Raw genomic sequence first — 14,911 nt, 5'->3', positions numbered from 1 at the left:
GCTTTCATATGTTCTCATGTTCTGAGCAAGGAACTTAAACGTTAGCTTTCTTACATGGCACATATTGCACTTTTACTTTCTTCTCCAACACTTTGTTTTTGCATTATTTAAACCAAATTGAACATGTTTCATTATTTATTTGAGGCTAAATTGATTTTATTGATGTATTATATTAAGTTAAAATAATTGTTCATTCAGTATTGTTGTAATTGTCATTATTACAAATACATTTTAAAGAATCGGGCCGATTAATCGGTATTGTCTATTTTTGGTCCTCCAATAATCGGTATCGGCGTTGAAAAATCATAATCGGTTTACCTCTAGTTGCCACCATATATATTACAATGTCTGACTACTATTGGCAGCAGCTTTACATGTTCATGATTGGACGCATCAATAGACAGGGACACAAATTCAACCTGGTCTAGGTCCGATGTTACCAAAGTAGTTGCCCATGGTGCTAACACGTTACTCACTGTGGCGTCACATTTTGTCCTAGCACATGGAAACTTCAGCTCATAAAGCTTCCGTGTCAGTTGTGCTGTGCAGTCCATAGATCTGTAACTATGATTGTGTCGCATAGTGTGGTATGCAAAGACACCCTCCTGCACAGCTAAACCATATTCTTCTTGGGAAGGCTCTACCTTCTTGAAGAACGTGGTGACAGAGGGCATACCAACACGGCCAATCAGAGAGGCTTTATGCTTTTTCGTCTGTTGATGTTCTACCACTGCCGTTCTTCTCCGGCTGCCAATTGAAAGAGGAATTACAAAGGGTGCAGTGAACCATTCTATCGTCTTGACCTGAGCGTATAAATGGAAATTCTCTCATCATATTGTTATTAAAATGGCATTACCGTTTCTTGGAAAGAGCCATTGGACCTCCTCTGTCTGCTCTTCTTCACTCTCCGTGTGTCACTCTTCTTACTCTCAACTTATTCTTCTCCTACAATCATCTTCATAATCTTTCTTCCTTTCCTTCTCTTTACCTTTCCACCTCACTCTTCCACACTCTCCTCGCTTCACTCTTTTTACTCCCTTCATTTTCCCTTCTTCTTCTCCAATATTTAATAATAAATAGTACACTATTAGATAAAATACTTTGGTTAACAGATTCCCATTGCTTGCCTCATTTTTGTCTTTTATCTCAAAAGCATTGTTTGGAATAATAAATTGGCAGGCTAATCATATCTTTACCTTTCCTCCTCTATCTCAATCTTCTTCCTATCCAGTCTTCCTCCTCCACTCTAACAGAAAACATTATGCTAATGTTATCAATGAAAAAGTTGAAATATATTTTCACACTACTTATAATGCCAAACCATTAACATTGTAATCTACATATAAATATTCTCATAATTGTGCATTCATTTAATATAATCATATTTTCAAAATAGCCCGTCCACTGCATGTTTACATGTGAACGTTTTTTAACCTAGTTACCATGACAGTAGCTGGCTAACCGAGCTAGATAACTTAGTCGACATAGCTAACGTTAGCTACCATAACCTATTTAAAACCTTATAAAGCAGAGCATCTATCTATATAATAAGTTGTGACATAACATCATTAGCTAGTATCTCAAACGAGTGTAACTTACCTGGCTTGAAAATACGTTTGTGGTGATGTTATGGATTCACTTGACACTTGCTAGCTTCTGGCCGGGTTTTCCACAGCAGTTTTATCTAAAACTAGCGCGAGCAAGTAGTTAGAAGAAGAAGAAGAAGAGTGAATGAAGCTGATATAGCTAGCAGCCCCCTCTGCTGGATAAAACAAGCACAACGCGATTGAGACGTCAACCGGTAGACTCTGCTGCCCGGTCTTTCTTGCCACGAAAAATATTATTTCACTTTGCAGTCTGTTTTTAACGCACAGTTAAAAACGGGGACATTTACGGGGACAGCTCCAGCCGGGGACAGGCAACTAAAAACGGGGACTGTCCCCGGAAAATGGGGACGTCTGATCACCCTAAGTAGTAGCCTAAACAGCTGTGTGAATGGAATATGAATGACAGTCATCCAATATGCTGTAATAGAAGGCCAAAACGTTTCCTCATCTTATACGGCACTGACCACCACTGCTGTGCACAATATGTCATGTTATGTATTGTCCGTTATTTTGGCTTAGTAGATATGCAGCATTTAGCGATTGTGTTTCATGTAGGACCATTGTGTTCTCGGTTATTATGTAGCTGCTGGCTTTAAAGCCTGTGGTTGATATGATTAGAGCTGAGAGAGGGTACTATGAATTGGGATGATGAGCTTGTCAGGGTGGTAAAGGTCACCTTCACTCACTGTCTGGCTGAGAGCCCCCCCATGCACACACGCACCCTCCCCGCCATCCCCATCAGCTGTGATGGTGCCACGACCTCCCTACTCTGGCACCACCGCCACCGCCTGTCATCTCAGCCCTATTTCAGTGACCTGTAGCTGGCCTGCTATTTTCACACCACAGGGCTAATGGGGCCAAATGACCATGGCTCTTTCCCAAATGGCATCCTATTCCCTATGAGCCCTGGTCAAAAGTAGTGCACTATATAGGGTGCCATTTGGGATGCAACCATTGATTCCCCAGGGGAAAATGAACAGGAGGACAAAAGAGTTACAGCCAGACCTGGTCATGGGGCTCCTACACTCAGCCAGACCCTGTCGCCATGCTGCAATACCACCTAGACTACCACTATTACATGTTATTTGAACAGAAAATATGGCTTTTAGCTGGTCGAAGTCTACAGTTTTTTGATGTAGGCATTTAATAGTCTGCCTGTGATGATGTCATGTGAGTGCCCATAGTGGCAGTGCTGCTGTGTTCCCTCTAATAGAGCTCATTATTCATTGTGTCTTTGAGAACAATTTTCTCTTACACTTCCCAAAGAAAACAGTAAAGCAACGAGGTATGGATTTTCTTTGTCATTTCATTGATCCCCTCAAAAAAGTGGTACCAAAACAAAAACAAACTCAGAAATGTTCCTTTTTTCAGTTATTTACTGTATGTACACTACATGGCCAAAAGTATGTGGACACCTTCTTGACGAACATCTCATTCCATTATCATGGGCATTCATATGGAGTTGGTCCCCCCTTTGCTGCGATAACAGCCTTCACTCTTCTTCTGGGAAGGCTTTCTGCTAGATGTTGGAACATTGCCGTGGGGACTTGCTTCCATTCAGCCACAAGAACATTACTGATGTTGGGTGATTAGGCCTGGCTCGCAGTCGGCGTTCCAATTCCTCCCAAAGGTGTACGATGGGGTTGAGGTCAGGGCTCTGTGCAGGCCAGCCAAGTTCTTCCACACTGATCTCAACAAATAATTTCTGTTTGGACCTCACTTTGTGCACAGGGGCCTTGTCATCCCCAAACTGTTGCTACAAAGTTGGAAGCACAGAGTCATCTAGAATCTCATTGTATGCGGTGGAGTTAAGAATTCCCTTCACTGGAACTAGAGCCTAGCCCGAACCATGAAAAACAGCCCCAGACCATTATTCCTTCTCCACCAAAATGTACAGTTGGCACTAGGCATTGGGGCAGGTAGCCAGATTAGTCCGTCAGACTGCCTGATGGTGAAGCGTGATTCATCACTCCAGAGAACGTGTTTCCACTGCTCCAGAGTCCACTCCAGCCAACGCTTGGCATTGCACATGGTGATCTTAGGCTTGTTTGCGGCTGCTCTGCCATGGTAACCCATTTAATGAAGCTCCCGACTAACAGTTCTTGTTCTAACGTTGCTTCCAGAGGCAGTTTGGGACTTGGGAGTGAGTGTTGCAACCAAGGATTTGTATGCCCTACGCACTTCAGCACTTGGCGGTCCCGTTCTGGGATCTTGTATGGTCTACCACTTCGCGGCTGAGCCGTTGTTTCCACTTCACAATAACAGCACTTACAGTTGACCGAGGCACCTCTTCAGTAATGCCAATGTTTGTCTATGGAGATTGAATGGCTGTGTGCTCGATTTTATACACCTTTCAGCAGCGGGTGGGGCTGAAATAGCCGAATGCACAAATTTGAAGGGGTGTCCACATACTTTTGTATATAGTGTGTATATTCTTCTAGCTTGAATAGCAGGACAATATACTTTGACCCACAAAGACTGTTTGAGTTTTAAGTTGGTTGAAGGCAATGGTAAATTATTTCTTCACTATTGATGCCTTCTATCACCACTTCCCCTCTCTTTCTTTCCCCTACAGCTGGCTGCACCTTTGACGAGGACTCCGACCCTGGGCTGTGTGAGTACAAGCAGGGACAGGAGGACGACTTTGACTGGCAGCTGATGAGGACATACAACTGGCCACACACCTCCCCAGACCTGCTGCGAGGTAAATCTCAACGCTGTTCCAATGTGGTTTATAAGCTTAGGTCTTCATCTTCATATATTTCTGATTAATTTAATTTCTGATGTACTTTTTAGCAAAGGATCCCAGAAACTCTATCCCCTTGTCCAAATGCACACTTCACAGTGCTACAGCCATACTCTTTGTTATGGATTATTGTGACAGTTGGACTATGTTGTTTGAGCCTAGGGCTGTGGCGGTCATGACATTTTGTCAGCTGGTTATTGTCATGCAAAAGGCTGCCGGTCTCATGGTAAATGACTATTAACATAAACAACTTCAGCATCTCCAGGCCACGTATACAAGCTGCTGATGTGCCTTTGGAACATCTACATTTAAAAGTCTAATAAATCAATCTGATATACACCATCACAATAAATACATGATTTATTTTAGTCATGACAGGAAAAGGAGCAACACCTTCTCACCATTAAAAGTCAGGTCTAAAGTAACGAATGATTAAGTGCGCATATAAAGTGGCTATGTTGAGCGTAAAAGTGATCATTTGAAACAGGTCCTAAAAGCTAGATTTAGAGTTATTTGGCAGCTTTAGTTGTGAACGATACAAAACATTAGAATGTCTTAGAAATCAAAATATGGTCTGCATGGTGCAACTATTGGCTACGGTTGTGCTCTGTTCCTTGCCTCAGGCTGCACAGCTGTTCTCTCATCAAGTGATCCTATTTTCACCCATCAGACTATTCTCAATGTAATCTTGTCTTTACTAATATATCAAATTCATTTTAGAATGGCCCATTATTAAATGAGCAGCAACAGAGGTAGAGGAAAGAATACATACTCGAATAGCGAATGGAAGCTGCTCACTTTCCTGAAGTCCTTTTTTCAATTATGCTAGATAAGCTACTTGGGTTTTACAGCAGAGCTGTGCTTAATATGAGCAGCTACTGAAATAAATATAACAACACTTATTTCACTTCATGCATCAAGCACTGTTTAAGGAACTGCTCGACAGGTGGAATTCCGCAAAAACTGTATGGCATGGGCTCGCCAACCTTGTTCCTCCACCTACCCAGTGCTTAATTTGGGTGAAATCTGTTAGGGAAAATCCATTGTAACATGTTTTCGCAACAAAATATATTTCACTAAACTGTTTTCAGCCTGTCTGTGTGCTCAAGAACTGAATAAAGGAAAGGTAATGTGTCAGCCTATTAATGCCCAATTACTAGACTATTCAAAATCATATACAAATTCACTATAATTGTAAGCTAACTGTAAGCCGCCCTGCACAATCAATGAACCAACAACATCGCTTACACTTGTGGATATACATTTTGGAGCATAATATCATTCTATTTTTATTTTTATTTCACCTTTATTTAACCAGGTAGTCCAGTTGAGAACAAGTTCTCATTTACAACTGTGACCTGGCCAAGATAAAGCAAAGCAGTGTGACAAAAACAACAACACAGAGTTACACATAAACAAACGTACAATCAATAACACAATAGATAATCTATGTACAGTGTGTGCAAATGTAGAAGAGTAGGGAGGTAAGGAAATAAATAGGCCATAGAGGCAAAATAATTACAATTTAGCATTAACACTGGAGTGATAGATGTGCAAATGATGATGTGGAAGTAGAGATACTGGGGTGCAAAAAAGCAAGAGGATAAGTAACAATATGGGGATGAGGTAGTTGGGTGTGCTATTTACAGATTGGCTGTGTACAGGTACAGTGATCGGTAAGCTGCTCTGACAGCTGATGCTTAAAGTTAGAGAAGGAGATATAAGACTTCAACTTCAGTGATTTTTGCAATTCGTTCCAATCATTGGCAGCAGAGAACTGGAAGGAAAGGCGGCCAAAGGTAGTGTTGGCTTTGGGGATGACCAGTGGAATATACTTGCTGGAGCGCGTGCTACGGGTGGGTGTTGCTATGGTACCAGTGAGCTGAGATTAAGCTGGGCTTTTCCTAGCAGAGAGTTATAGATGACCTGGAGCCAGTGGGATTGGTGACGAATATGTAGTGAGGGCCAGCCAACGAGAGCATACAGGTCGCAGTGGTGGGTAGTATATGCGGATTTGGTGACAAAACGGATGGCACTGTGATAGACTACATCCAGTTTGCTGAGTAGAGTGTTGGAGGCTATTTTGGAAATGACATCGCCAAAGTCAAGGATCAGTAGGATAGTCAGTATTACGAGGGTATGTTGGGCAGCATGAGTGAAGGAGGCTTTGTTGCAAAATAGGAAGCCGATTCTAGATTTAATTTTGTATTGGAGATTTTATTTATTTATTTTACCAGGTAAGTTGACTGAGAACACGTTCTCATTTGCAGCAAAGACCTGGGGAATAGTTACAGGGGAGAGGAGGGGAATGAATGAGCTAATTGTAAACTGGGGATTATTAGGTGACCATGATGGTTTGAGGGCCAGATTGGGAATTTAGCCAGGACACCGGGGTTAACACCCCTACTCTTACGATAAGTGCCATGGGATCTTTAATGACCTCAGAGAGTCAGGACACCCATTTAACATCCCATCCGAAAGACAGCACCCTACACAGGGCAGTGTCCCCAATCACTGCCCTGGGGCATTGGGATATTTTTTAGACCAGAGGAAAGAGTGCCTCCTACTGGCCCTCCAACACCACTTCCAGCAGCATCTGGTCTCCCATCCAGGGACTGACCAGGACCAACCCTGCTTAGCTTCAGAAGCAAGCCAGCAGTGGTATGCAGGGTGGTATGCTGCTGGATAGATGCTTAATGTGAGTCTGAAAGGAGAGTTTACAGTATGACCAGACACCTAGGTATTTGTAGTTGTCCACATATTGTAAGTCAGAACTGTCCAGAGTAGTGATGCTAGTCGGGCAGGTGGGTGTGGCCAGCAATCGGTTGAAGAGCATGCACTTAGTTTTACTAGCATTTAAAAGCAGTTGGAGGCCACGGAAGGATTGTTGTATGGCATTGAAGCTTGTTTGGAGGTTTGTTAGCACAGTGTCCAAAGAAGGGCCAGATGTATACAGAATGGCGTCGTCTGCGTAAAGGTGGATCAGAGAATCACCAGCAGCAAGAGCAACATCATTGATATTTACAGAGAAAAGAGTCGTCCCGAGAATTGAACCCTGTGTCACCCCCATAGAGACTTCCAGAGGTCCTGACAACAAGCCCTCCAACAGGCCCTCCGTAATCCAGTCCATGCAGTATGCATAATAATACAGTCCACACTCAAAGGGGATTACACGCATTTGTAAACATTTTGAGTATAGGCTAATTTTGTTTCAGGCTTGGATTGTTTAAGGCTTTGATTGAGCCTAATTTAGTATGCTAGCTAGGTTTTGAAACAGGAGGAAAATAGAACTGTTGATTTGAGCCTACTGTAGGTAAGTATGCTATCTGGTTTACTATTTGGTATAACATGTAGCTGTTAGTATGCTGTCTGTTGTAATGTTGATTAAAGCCTAAGTTAGTATGATAGATGTTTTTCTGTTGATTAGAGCCTAAGTTAGTATGATAGATGTTGTACTGTTAATTTGAGCCTAAGTTAGTATGATAGATGTTGTACTGTTAATTTGAGCCTAACTTAGTATGATAGATGTTGTACTGTTAATTTGAGCCTAAGTTAATATGCTAGATGTTGTACTGTTAATTTGAGCCTAAGTTAGTATGATAGATGTTGTACTGTTAATTTGAGCCTAAGTTAGTATGCTAGATGTTGTACTGTTAATTTGAGCCTAAGTTAGTATGATAGATGTTGTACTGTTAATTTGAGCCTAAATTAGTATGATAGATGTTGTACTGTTAATTTGAGCCTAAGTTAGTATGCTAGATGTTGTACTGTTAATTTGAGCCTAAATTAGTATGCTAGATGTTGTACTGTTAATTTGAGCCTAAGTTAGTATGATAGATGTTGTACTGTTAATTTGAGCCTAAATTAGTATGATAGATGTTGTACTGTTAATTTGAGCCTAAATTAGTATGATAGATGTTGTACTGTTAATTTGAGCCTAAGTTAGTATGATAGATGTTGTACTGTTAATTTGAGCCTAAGTTAGTATGATAGATGTTGTACTGTTAATTTGAGCCTAAATTAGTATGCTAGATGTTGTACTGTTAATTTGAGCCTAAGTTAGTATGATAGATGTTGTACTGTTAATTTGAGCCTAAGTTAGTATGATAGATGTTGTACTGTTAATTTGAGCCTAAGTTAGTATGCTAGATGTTGTACTGTTAATTTGAGCCTAAGTTAGTATGATAGATGTTGTACTGTTAATTTGAGCCTAAGTTAGTATGATAGATGTTGTACTGTTAATTTGAGCCTAAATTAGTATGCTAGATGTTGTACTGTTAATTTGAGCGTACGTTAGTATGATAGATGTTGTACTGTTAATTTGAGCCTAAGTTAGTATGATAGATGTTGTACTGTTAATTTGAGCGTACGTTAGTATGCTAGCTAGGTTTTGAAACAACAGGGGGTTGGTGCCACCTTAATTGGTGAGGACGGGCTCATAGTAATGGCTGGAAGGGAATAAATGGAATGGTATCAGACGGATCAACCACATCATTTCCATGGGATCAATGGAATGGTATCAAATACATCAACAACATGTTTTCCATGTGTTTGATACCATTCCAGTCACTCCATTCCAGCAATTATTATGAGCTGTTCTCCCCTCAGCAGCCTGCTGTGTTTGAATCAGAAAAACAGGAAAACAGGCCCAACATTTCCATTAGCTCAGAGTCTGTTTCCATCATCCCCACACCGCCAGGTGGTCTCTCTGCATGTGATCTATCGCTGTGAGTTAGTCATGCTTCAACAGGGGGGCCAAGCCTCATTCCACACACACACACACACACACACACACACACACACACACACACACACACACACACACACACACCCACACCCACACCCACACACACACACACACACACACACACACACACACACACATGTTTGTTTTACTGTCTTGTGGGGACCAAAGAACTGATTCCCATTCAAAATCCTATTTTCCCTAAACCTTAACCGTAACCCTAACCTTAACTACAAACCCTAAATCTAAACCTAACTCCTACACCCAACCCCAACCCTAATTCTAACACAAACCCTAATTGTAACCATAAACCAAACCAAACCCCTAAGCCTAAAATAGCCTTTTTCGTTGTACAGACTGGTGAAACATCCCCACTTGTCTGTGGACTTCTTGGCCCCAAAAGGATTGTAAAACCAAACACACACACACGCACGCACGCTCTGGGGCCCTTACCTTATTACGTGCACATATTTGTTGCGAACATACAATATGCATGTTTATTTAAAGCTTCCTGCCACCGTAGCGGGAAATGGTGTATGAGCTTCTCCATGCCTCAGAGAAACTGTCCATGTGCGTGCTCCACGTGTTATAATGGGATAGTTGTTTGTGTGTCGACGTAGGAAATGGGCCCTGCAGAGCGTCTGGATTCTGCATAATGCATCTGCTGTGTTATTAAACACTGTTTCCGCTGTTTTGGGCACATACACACACCTCTCTCTGCTCCGGAGGCAGAACGGGTTTCGTTAACAAAATCCCTCCTTAGGATTGGCTGATTGGACATGGGTCACCGCTGATTGGGTCACAGTGCTGATTACACTTCCTGGTCTTCCTCAGGGGCCAGTAGTAGTAAAAACACAAACATTTTTACGTTCCTTTTTTATCTAATTTGTATTATTTTCATCTGTTAGAGGTCTTCCGATGGGTTAAATGTGGAATTGAAGTGGAGTGTGTGCGTGTGTGTCTTTAAAACGTTGAAGTGGGCTGCTTCATGTTATGTCTTTGTTCATCATCACAGACACTTTCTCTCTCTGGGATGAGAAATAAAGACTATATGAAATGAACTACTCTGTTGAGGGTTCTCCATGCTAAGTACCTATTGTGGGGGCTACTTGAGGCAGCAGCTAACAATCCACAGCGCACAGGCTAAGATCACTTGATAGACAGACGACATTTTAGGCAATTATTCAAGCTGCTTTGTGAGAGTGTATTTATTTCTACATTTTATATGTAACAGTTGGTATCCATTTCTGAATTTAAAAAGATATGTATGTCGTTCATTGTGGCCATTTACTGTGATTATCAAGTGATATTTTTTATGTTTTCTCTGTGAGAAAATTCAACCCATTCGTGGTTGGTGTCTTTCATGAAAAGATCTTAGAGTATTTCTCTTCAAATATATCAATATATCAACACTGCATCTATAGCCTTAACCATTGGGGATGTCGTTTTTATGGTACTGTAAATGCTACAGCACATCTCTAACCCAAGAACTTTCCAAGGGTTTGAATTTCTCCAGAGCCGCTTATTAAAGAGACTCTTATTGAGACAACAGCTTAGTTTATCTACCGGACACTGCTGCAGATGAATAATATAGATCACAGACCCAGAGACCACCAGCACACCAATGATGTGGAAACACTGCAGAGATGGAGAGGGAGGGAGAGAGATAATGAGAGGGAGGGAGAGAGAGAATGAGAGGGAGAGAGCAAATGAGAGGGAGATAGAGAGAGAACGAGGGGGTGGTAGAGAGAGAGAAGGGCAGGAGAGAGAGAAGGGCAGGAACGAGAAAAGGGGTGGGAGAGAGAGAAAAGGGTGAGAGAGAGAGAAAAGAGGGAGGGAGGGAGGGAGAGAGGAAGCAAGACTATAGTTGCGGAGTATAGGGGACATTACTGTCCCCTCCATACCCCTCTTCAGAGGCGTCATACCCATTCAAACTGAGGATTTCTGCATCAATTGTTTGGATAAAAATATACAACATAATGTATACTGAGCAAAAAATATGAACGCAACATGCAACAATTTCAATGATTTTACTGAGTTACTGTTCATATAAGGAAATCAGTCAATTGAAATAAGTTAATTAGGCCCTAATCTATGGATTTCATAGAAATCATTACTGGGCAGGGGCGCAGCCGTGGGCCTGCGAGGGCATAGGCCCACCCACATGGGAGCCAGGCCCAGCCAATCAGAATTAGTTTTTTCTCCACAAAGGGCTTTATTACAGACAGAAATACTCCTCAGTTTCATCAGCTGTCCGCGTGACTGGTCTCTGACGATCCCGCATGGGAAGAAGCCGGATGTGGAGGTCCTGGGCTGGCTTGGTTACACCTGGTCTGCAGTTGTGAGGCTGGTTGGACTTACTACCAAATTCTCTAAAACGACATTGGAGGCGGTTTATGTTAGAGAAATGAACATTAAATTATCTGGCAACAGCTCTGGTGGACATTCCTGAAGTCAGCATGCCAATTGCACGCTCGATCTGTGGCTTTGGTGTTGTGTGACAGAACTGTACATAGTGGCCTTTTATTGTCCCCAGCACAAGGGAATTTTCATCGGCAGGGACTGGGACTGGTCAGAATTGAAGGAATGATGGATGGCGCTCAATACAAGGAAATTCTTGAGGGAAACCTGTTTCAGTCCTCCAGAGATTTGAGACTGGGACGGAGGTTCACCTTCCAGCTGGACAATGACCCTAAGCATACTGCTAAAGCAACACTCGAGTGGTTTAAGTGAAAATATTTACATGTCTTGGAATGGCCTAGTCAAAGCCCAGACCTCAATCCAATTGAGGAACTGTGGTATGACTTAAAGATTGCTACACACCAGCGGAAGGAGCTGGAGCAGTTTTGCCTTGAAGAATGGGCAAAAATCCCAGTGTCTAGATGTGCCAAGCTTATAGAGACATACCCCAAGAGACTTGCAGCTGTAATAGCTGCAAAAGGTGGCTCTACAAAGTATTGCCTTTGGGGGGGTGAATAGTTATGCACGCTCAAGTTTTCTTTTTTTGGGGTCATATTTGTTTGTTTCACAATAAAAATATGTTGCATCTTCAAAGTGGTAAACATGTTGTGTAAATCAAATTTATACAATGATCCATTTTAATTCCAGGTTGTAAGAAAACAAAATAGGAAAAATGCCAAGGGGTGAATACTTTCGCGAGGCACTGGACATCAAAAGTGATGTTTATACTTCCAAGTGATGATTTGAATGTACAATTTATATCAATTTGTTTGTAAATGTTATTAGAACATCACACATAGATGCAGCGTTTTTTGGTGCATATTTGTTGTGCATTTTGTTGTAGAGAATTACAGCTAATGTTAGCTAGTAATTTACTGTGTCTGGTGGGGGGGTTCGTATATTTTGTACAGTGCGTGAGTGCAGAGTTGGATGGTGAGCCGTGCATTGCATGAAGTACAATTTTGTGCTGTTTTTATCAGGTACATTGTGAAAATATTATATTGTAATTGCTGTACTATTTTGGTAACTACATTGCCCAGCGAACAAGCACCAAACCAGTGTGTGTGTGTGTGCAGAGTTAGATGGAGAGCCGTGCATTGCATGACGTGCAATTGTGTGCTGTTTTTATCAGAATAAATCTCCATGAGTGGTGCTACAAGTGGGAGTTTGTGTCGATGATTGATTTTACACAATGCAAGAAGAGTACTGTTACACGGACACCTTAAGCTGTGTGTTTGTGTGTGTGTCTGTCGTGCTGCAGAAGTCACTGCAGCCCTTGTTCAACATGCACTCTACTCACTACTCAACAAAGTGGTGGTGAGGGGCTGGCGAGGATCTTTGTCAAGAACATTCCTCTGTGTTCAAACGAAATGCGACACTGATCTCTCAGCAGCACGGGGCGACATTACCCGGGCTTTCTCCCCCATCCTCCCCTTCTCTTCCCGCCCCTCCGTAGCAGCAGACTGAAGACAGGACGTTCCATGCACTTCACCGGCTTTGATGATCACTGACTTCAGAGTACAAAAACTACCTAGAGGTAGCAGAATGGCTCTCTGCATTTAAATGGCACATTACCAGAGTGCTATTACTCCCTGTTTGAACATAACATGACTCCTTGCCTCATTTGTATCCCCGTGTTCCACAGCTAGGTCGTCTTTGAAGTATAGGTGTAGTAAAGTTTGTCTCAAATGTCACCCTATTCGCTATATAGTGCACTCCTTTTGATCAGAGCCCTATGAGTAGTGCACATCAAAGGGAATCAGTTGCCATTTGGGACACATGCTCAGACAAGCGTGTTCAGATGTTTTTTTCATTGCCTAGTACTCTAAAGGCATCTCCAGCTTTGCTTTGTGTTGTTGTGGGACGTTTAATGAGTAAATGTACCAATCCTAATAGGGTCTTAATTTACTCTAATAACAGGATTTAATGAGCAGTATTAGGATGTTAAGGAACATTTTATGTTTTATCTGCTTGACAATTTATTTTTATGGTTAGTGCCCACACTGGCTGAAGAGGATATAATTTTTAATTAGGCTTTTACTTGTTATTTCCATGTTTTCCCCTTGTATAGCATGTAGCGCCCAAAACTGCTGGCAAAATATTATGCGGTAAAAAATTATAATATTGCGTAGTCAATTACATCCAACCTGTGTGATAAGGTGCGTTTCGGTGAGAGGTGTAGAAGTCAGGCACAGGAGAGCAGGGATACTGAGAAGCGTGTTTAATATGTATATATAGTCCACCAATACAAAAATGGCACAGATCCCTCTATATAAGGTCTCACAGTTCATAGAGCAGACCAGTGAAAACAAAACCGAAACTCGTGCCAAACACACGGAGGAACAAACTCAGTTCCGAAAAATAAACTACACGTGCGTAAATACGAGAACAAGAAATATCAACGATCAATGAGCGCAAAACCCCCACAAGCTTAATCCCGCACGAAATAAGGCAGGAAACAAGTACCCTATATACACACAGAAATAAACGCAATTGAAACCAGGTGTGAAAATGAACACAGACAAAAAAAACAGAAAAGGAAAAAAGGATCGGTGGCGGCTAGTAAACCGGCGACGCCGAGCGCCGCCCGAATCGGGAGAGGGGCTATCTTCGGTAGAAGTCGTGACAACCTGTTTGAGTAGAATAATTCTCTTTTTGTTTTCAGAGGATGTTGAAGAGTTTTACTGGTCAGTCTGATCAGAATCTTCTGAGAGGGTTGGAGGAGGAGAGGATTTTTCACATAAGACAGTGTTTTACTTGGTGCTTATCAGTCTCTGGGGAGAGTCGAGGGTGGGCGAAGACATTTACCTTGTGTCTGTGGTCTCTGTATATCTGGACTGCTTCAGTAAGTCCTAATTATACTAGGACCAGAGCATGAACTGAAGTGGGGAAGAAATGGAAATGAAAAAGATAAAAAGAGAGGGAGGAGAGGACAACACGGAGGGGACGTGTGCAAAGAGACTAGGGAACTAGACATAGTGCAAACACTTTTGGAGATTGGAGACAGATTGAGAGATAGATATGGCTGGGGAGTTGAGACCTCTTCCTGTTAGAGATAGATATGGCTGGGGAGTTGAGACCTCTTCCTGTTAGAGATAGATATGGCTGGGGAGTTGAGACCTCTTCCTGTTAGAGATAGATATGGCTGGGGAGTTGAGACCTCTTCCTGTTAGAGATAGATATGGCTGGGGAGTTGAGACCTCTTCCTGTTAGAGATAGATATGGCTGGGGAGTTGAGACCTCTTGCTGTTAGAGATAGATATGGCTGGGGAGTTGAGACCTCTTCCTGTTAGAGATAGATATGGCTGGGGAGTTGAGATCTCTTCCTGTTAGAGATAGATATGGCTGGGGAGT

The 14,911-nt window shown here is 42.1% G+C and overlaps 1 protein-coding gene across 8 annotated transcripts in view; it reads left to right on the top strand.

Moving 5' to 3' along the window:
* Positions 1-14,911, top strand: part of LOC129820036 (receptor-type tyrosine-protein phosphatase U-like) — a 299,258-nt gene that overhangs the window by 105,480 nt on the left and 178,867 nt on the right. For all 8 annotated transcript variants that reach the window (XM_055876850.1, XM_055876845.1, XM_055876847.1 and 5 more), the window contains exon 2: positions 4,183-4,311. In XM_055876850.1, coding sequence (XP_055732825.1) covers positions 4,183-4,311 — 129 coding nt within the window. The remainder of the gene's footprint in view (positions 1-4,182; positions 4,312-14,911) is intronic.

The sequence above is a fragment of the Salvelinus fontinalis genome, chromosome 22 (genome assembly GCF_029448725.1).
Source record: "Salvelinus fontinalis isolate EN_2023a chromosome 22, ASM2944872v1, whole genome shotgun sequence".
Lineage (NCBI taxonomy): Eukaryota > Metazoa > Chordata > Actinopteri > Salmoniformes > Salmonidae > Salvelinus > Salvelinus fontinalis.
Note: the sequence above shows the minus strand (reverse complement) of the source record. Positions and strands in the feature narration are given on the sequence as shown.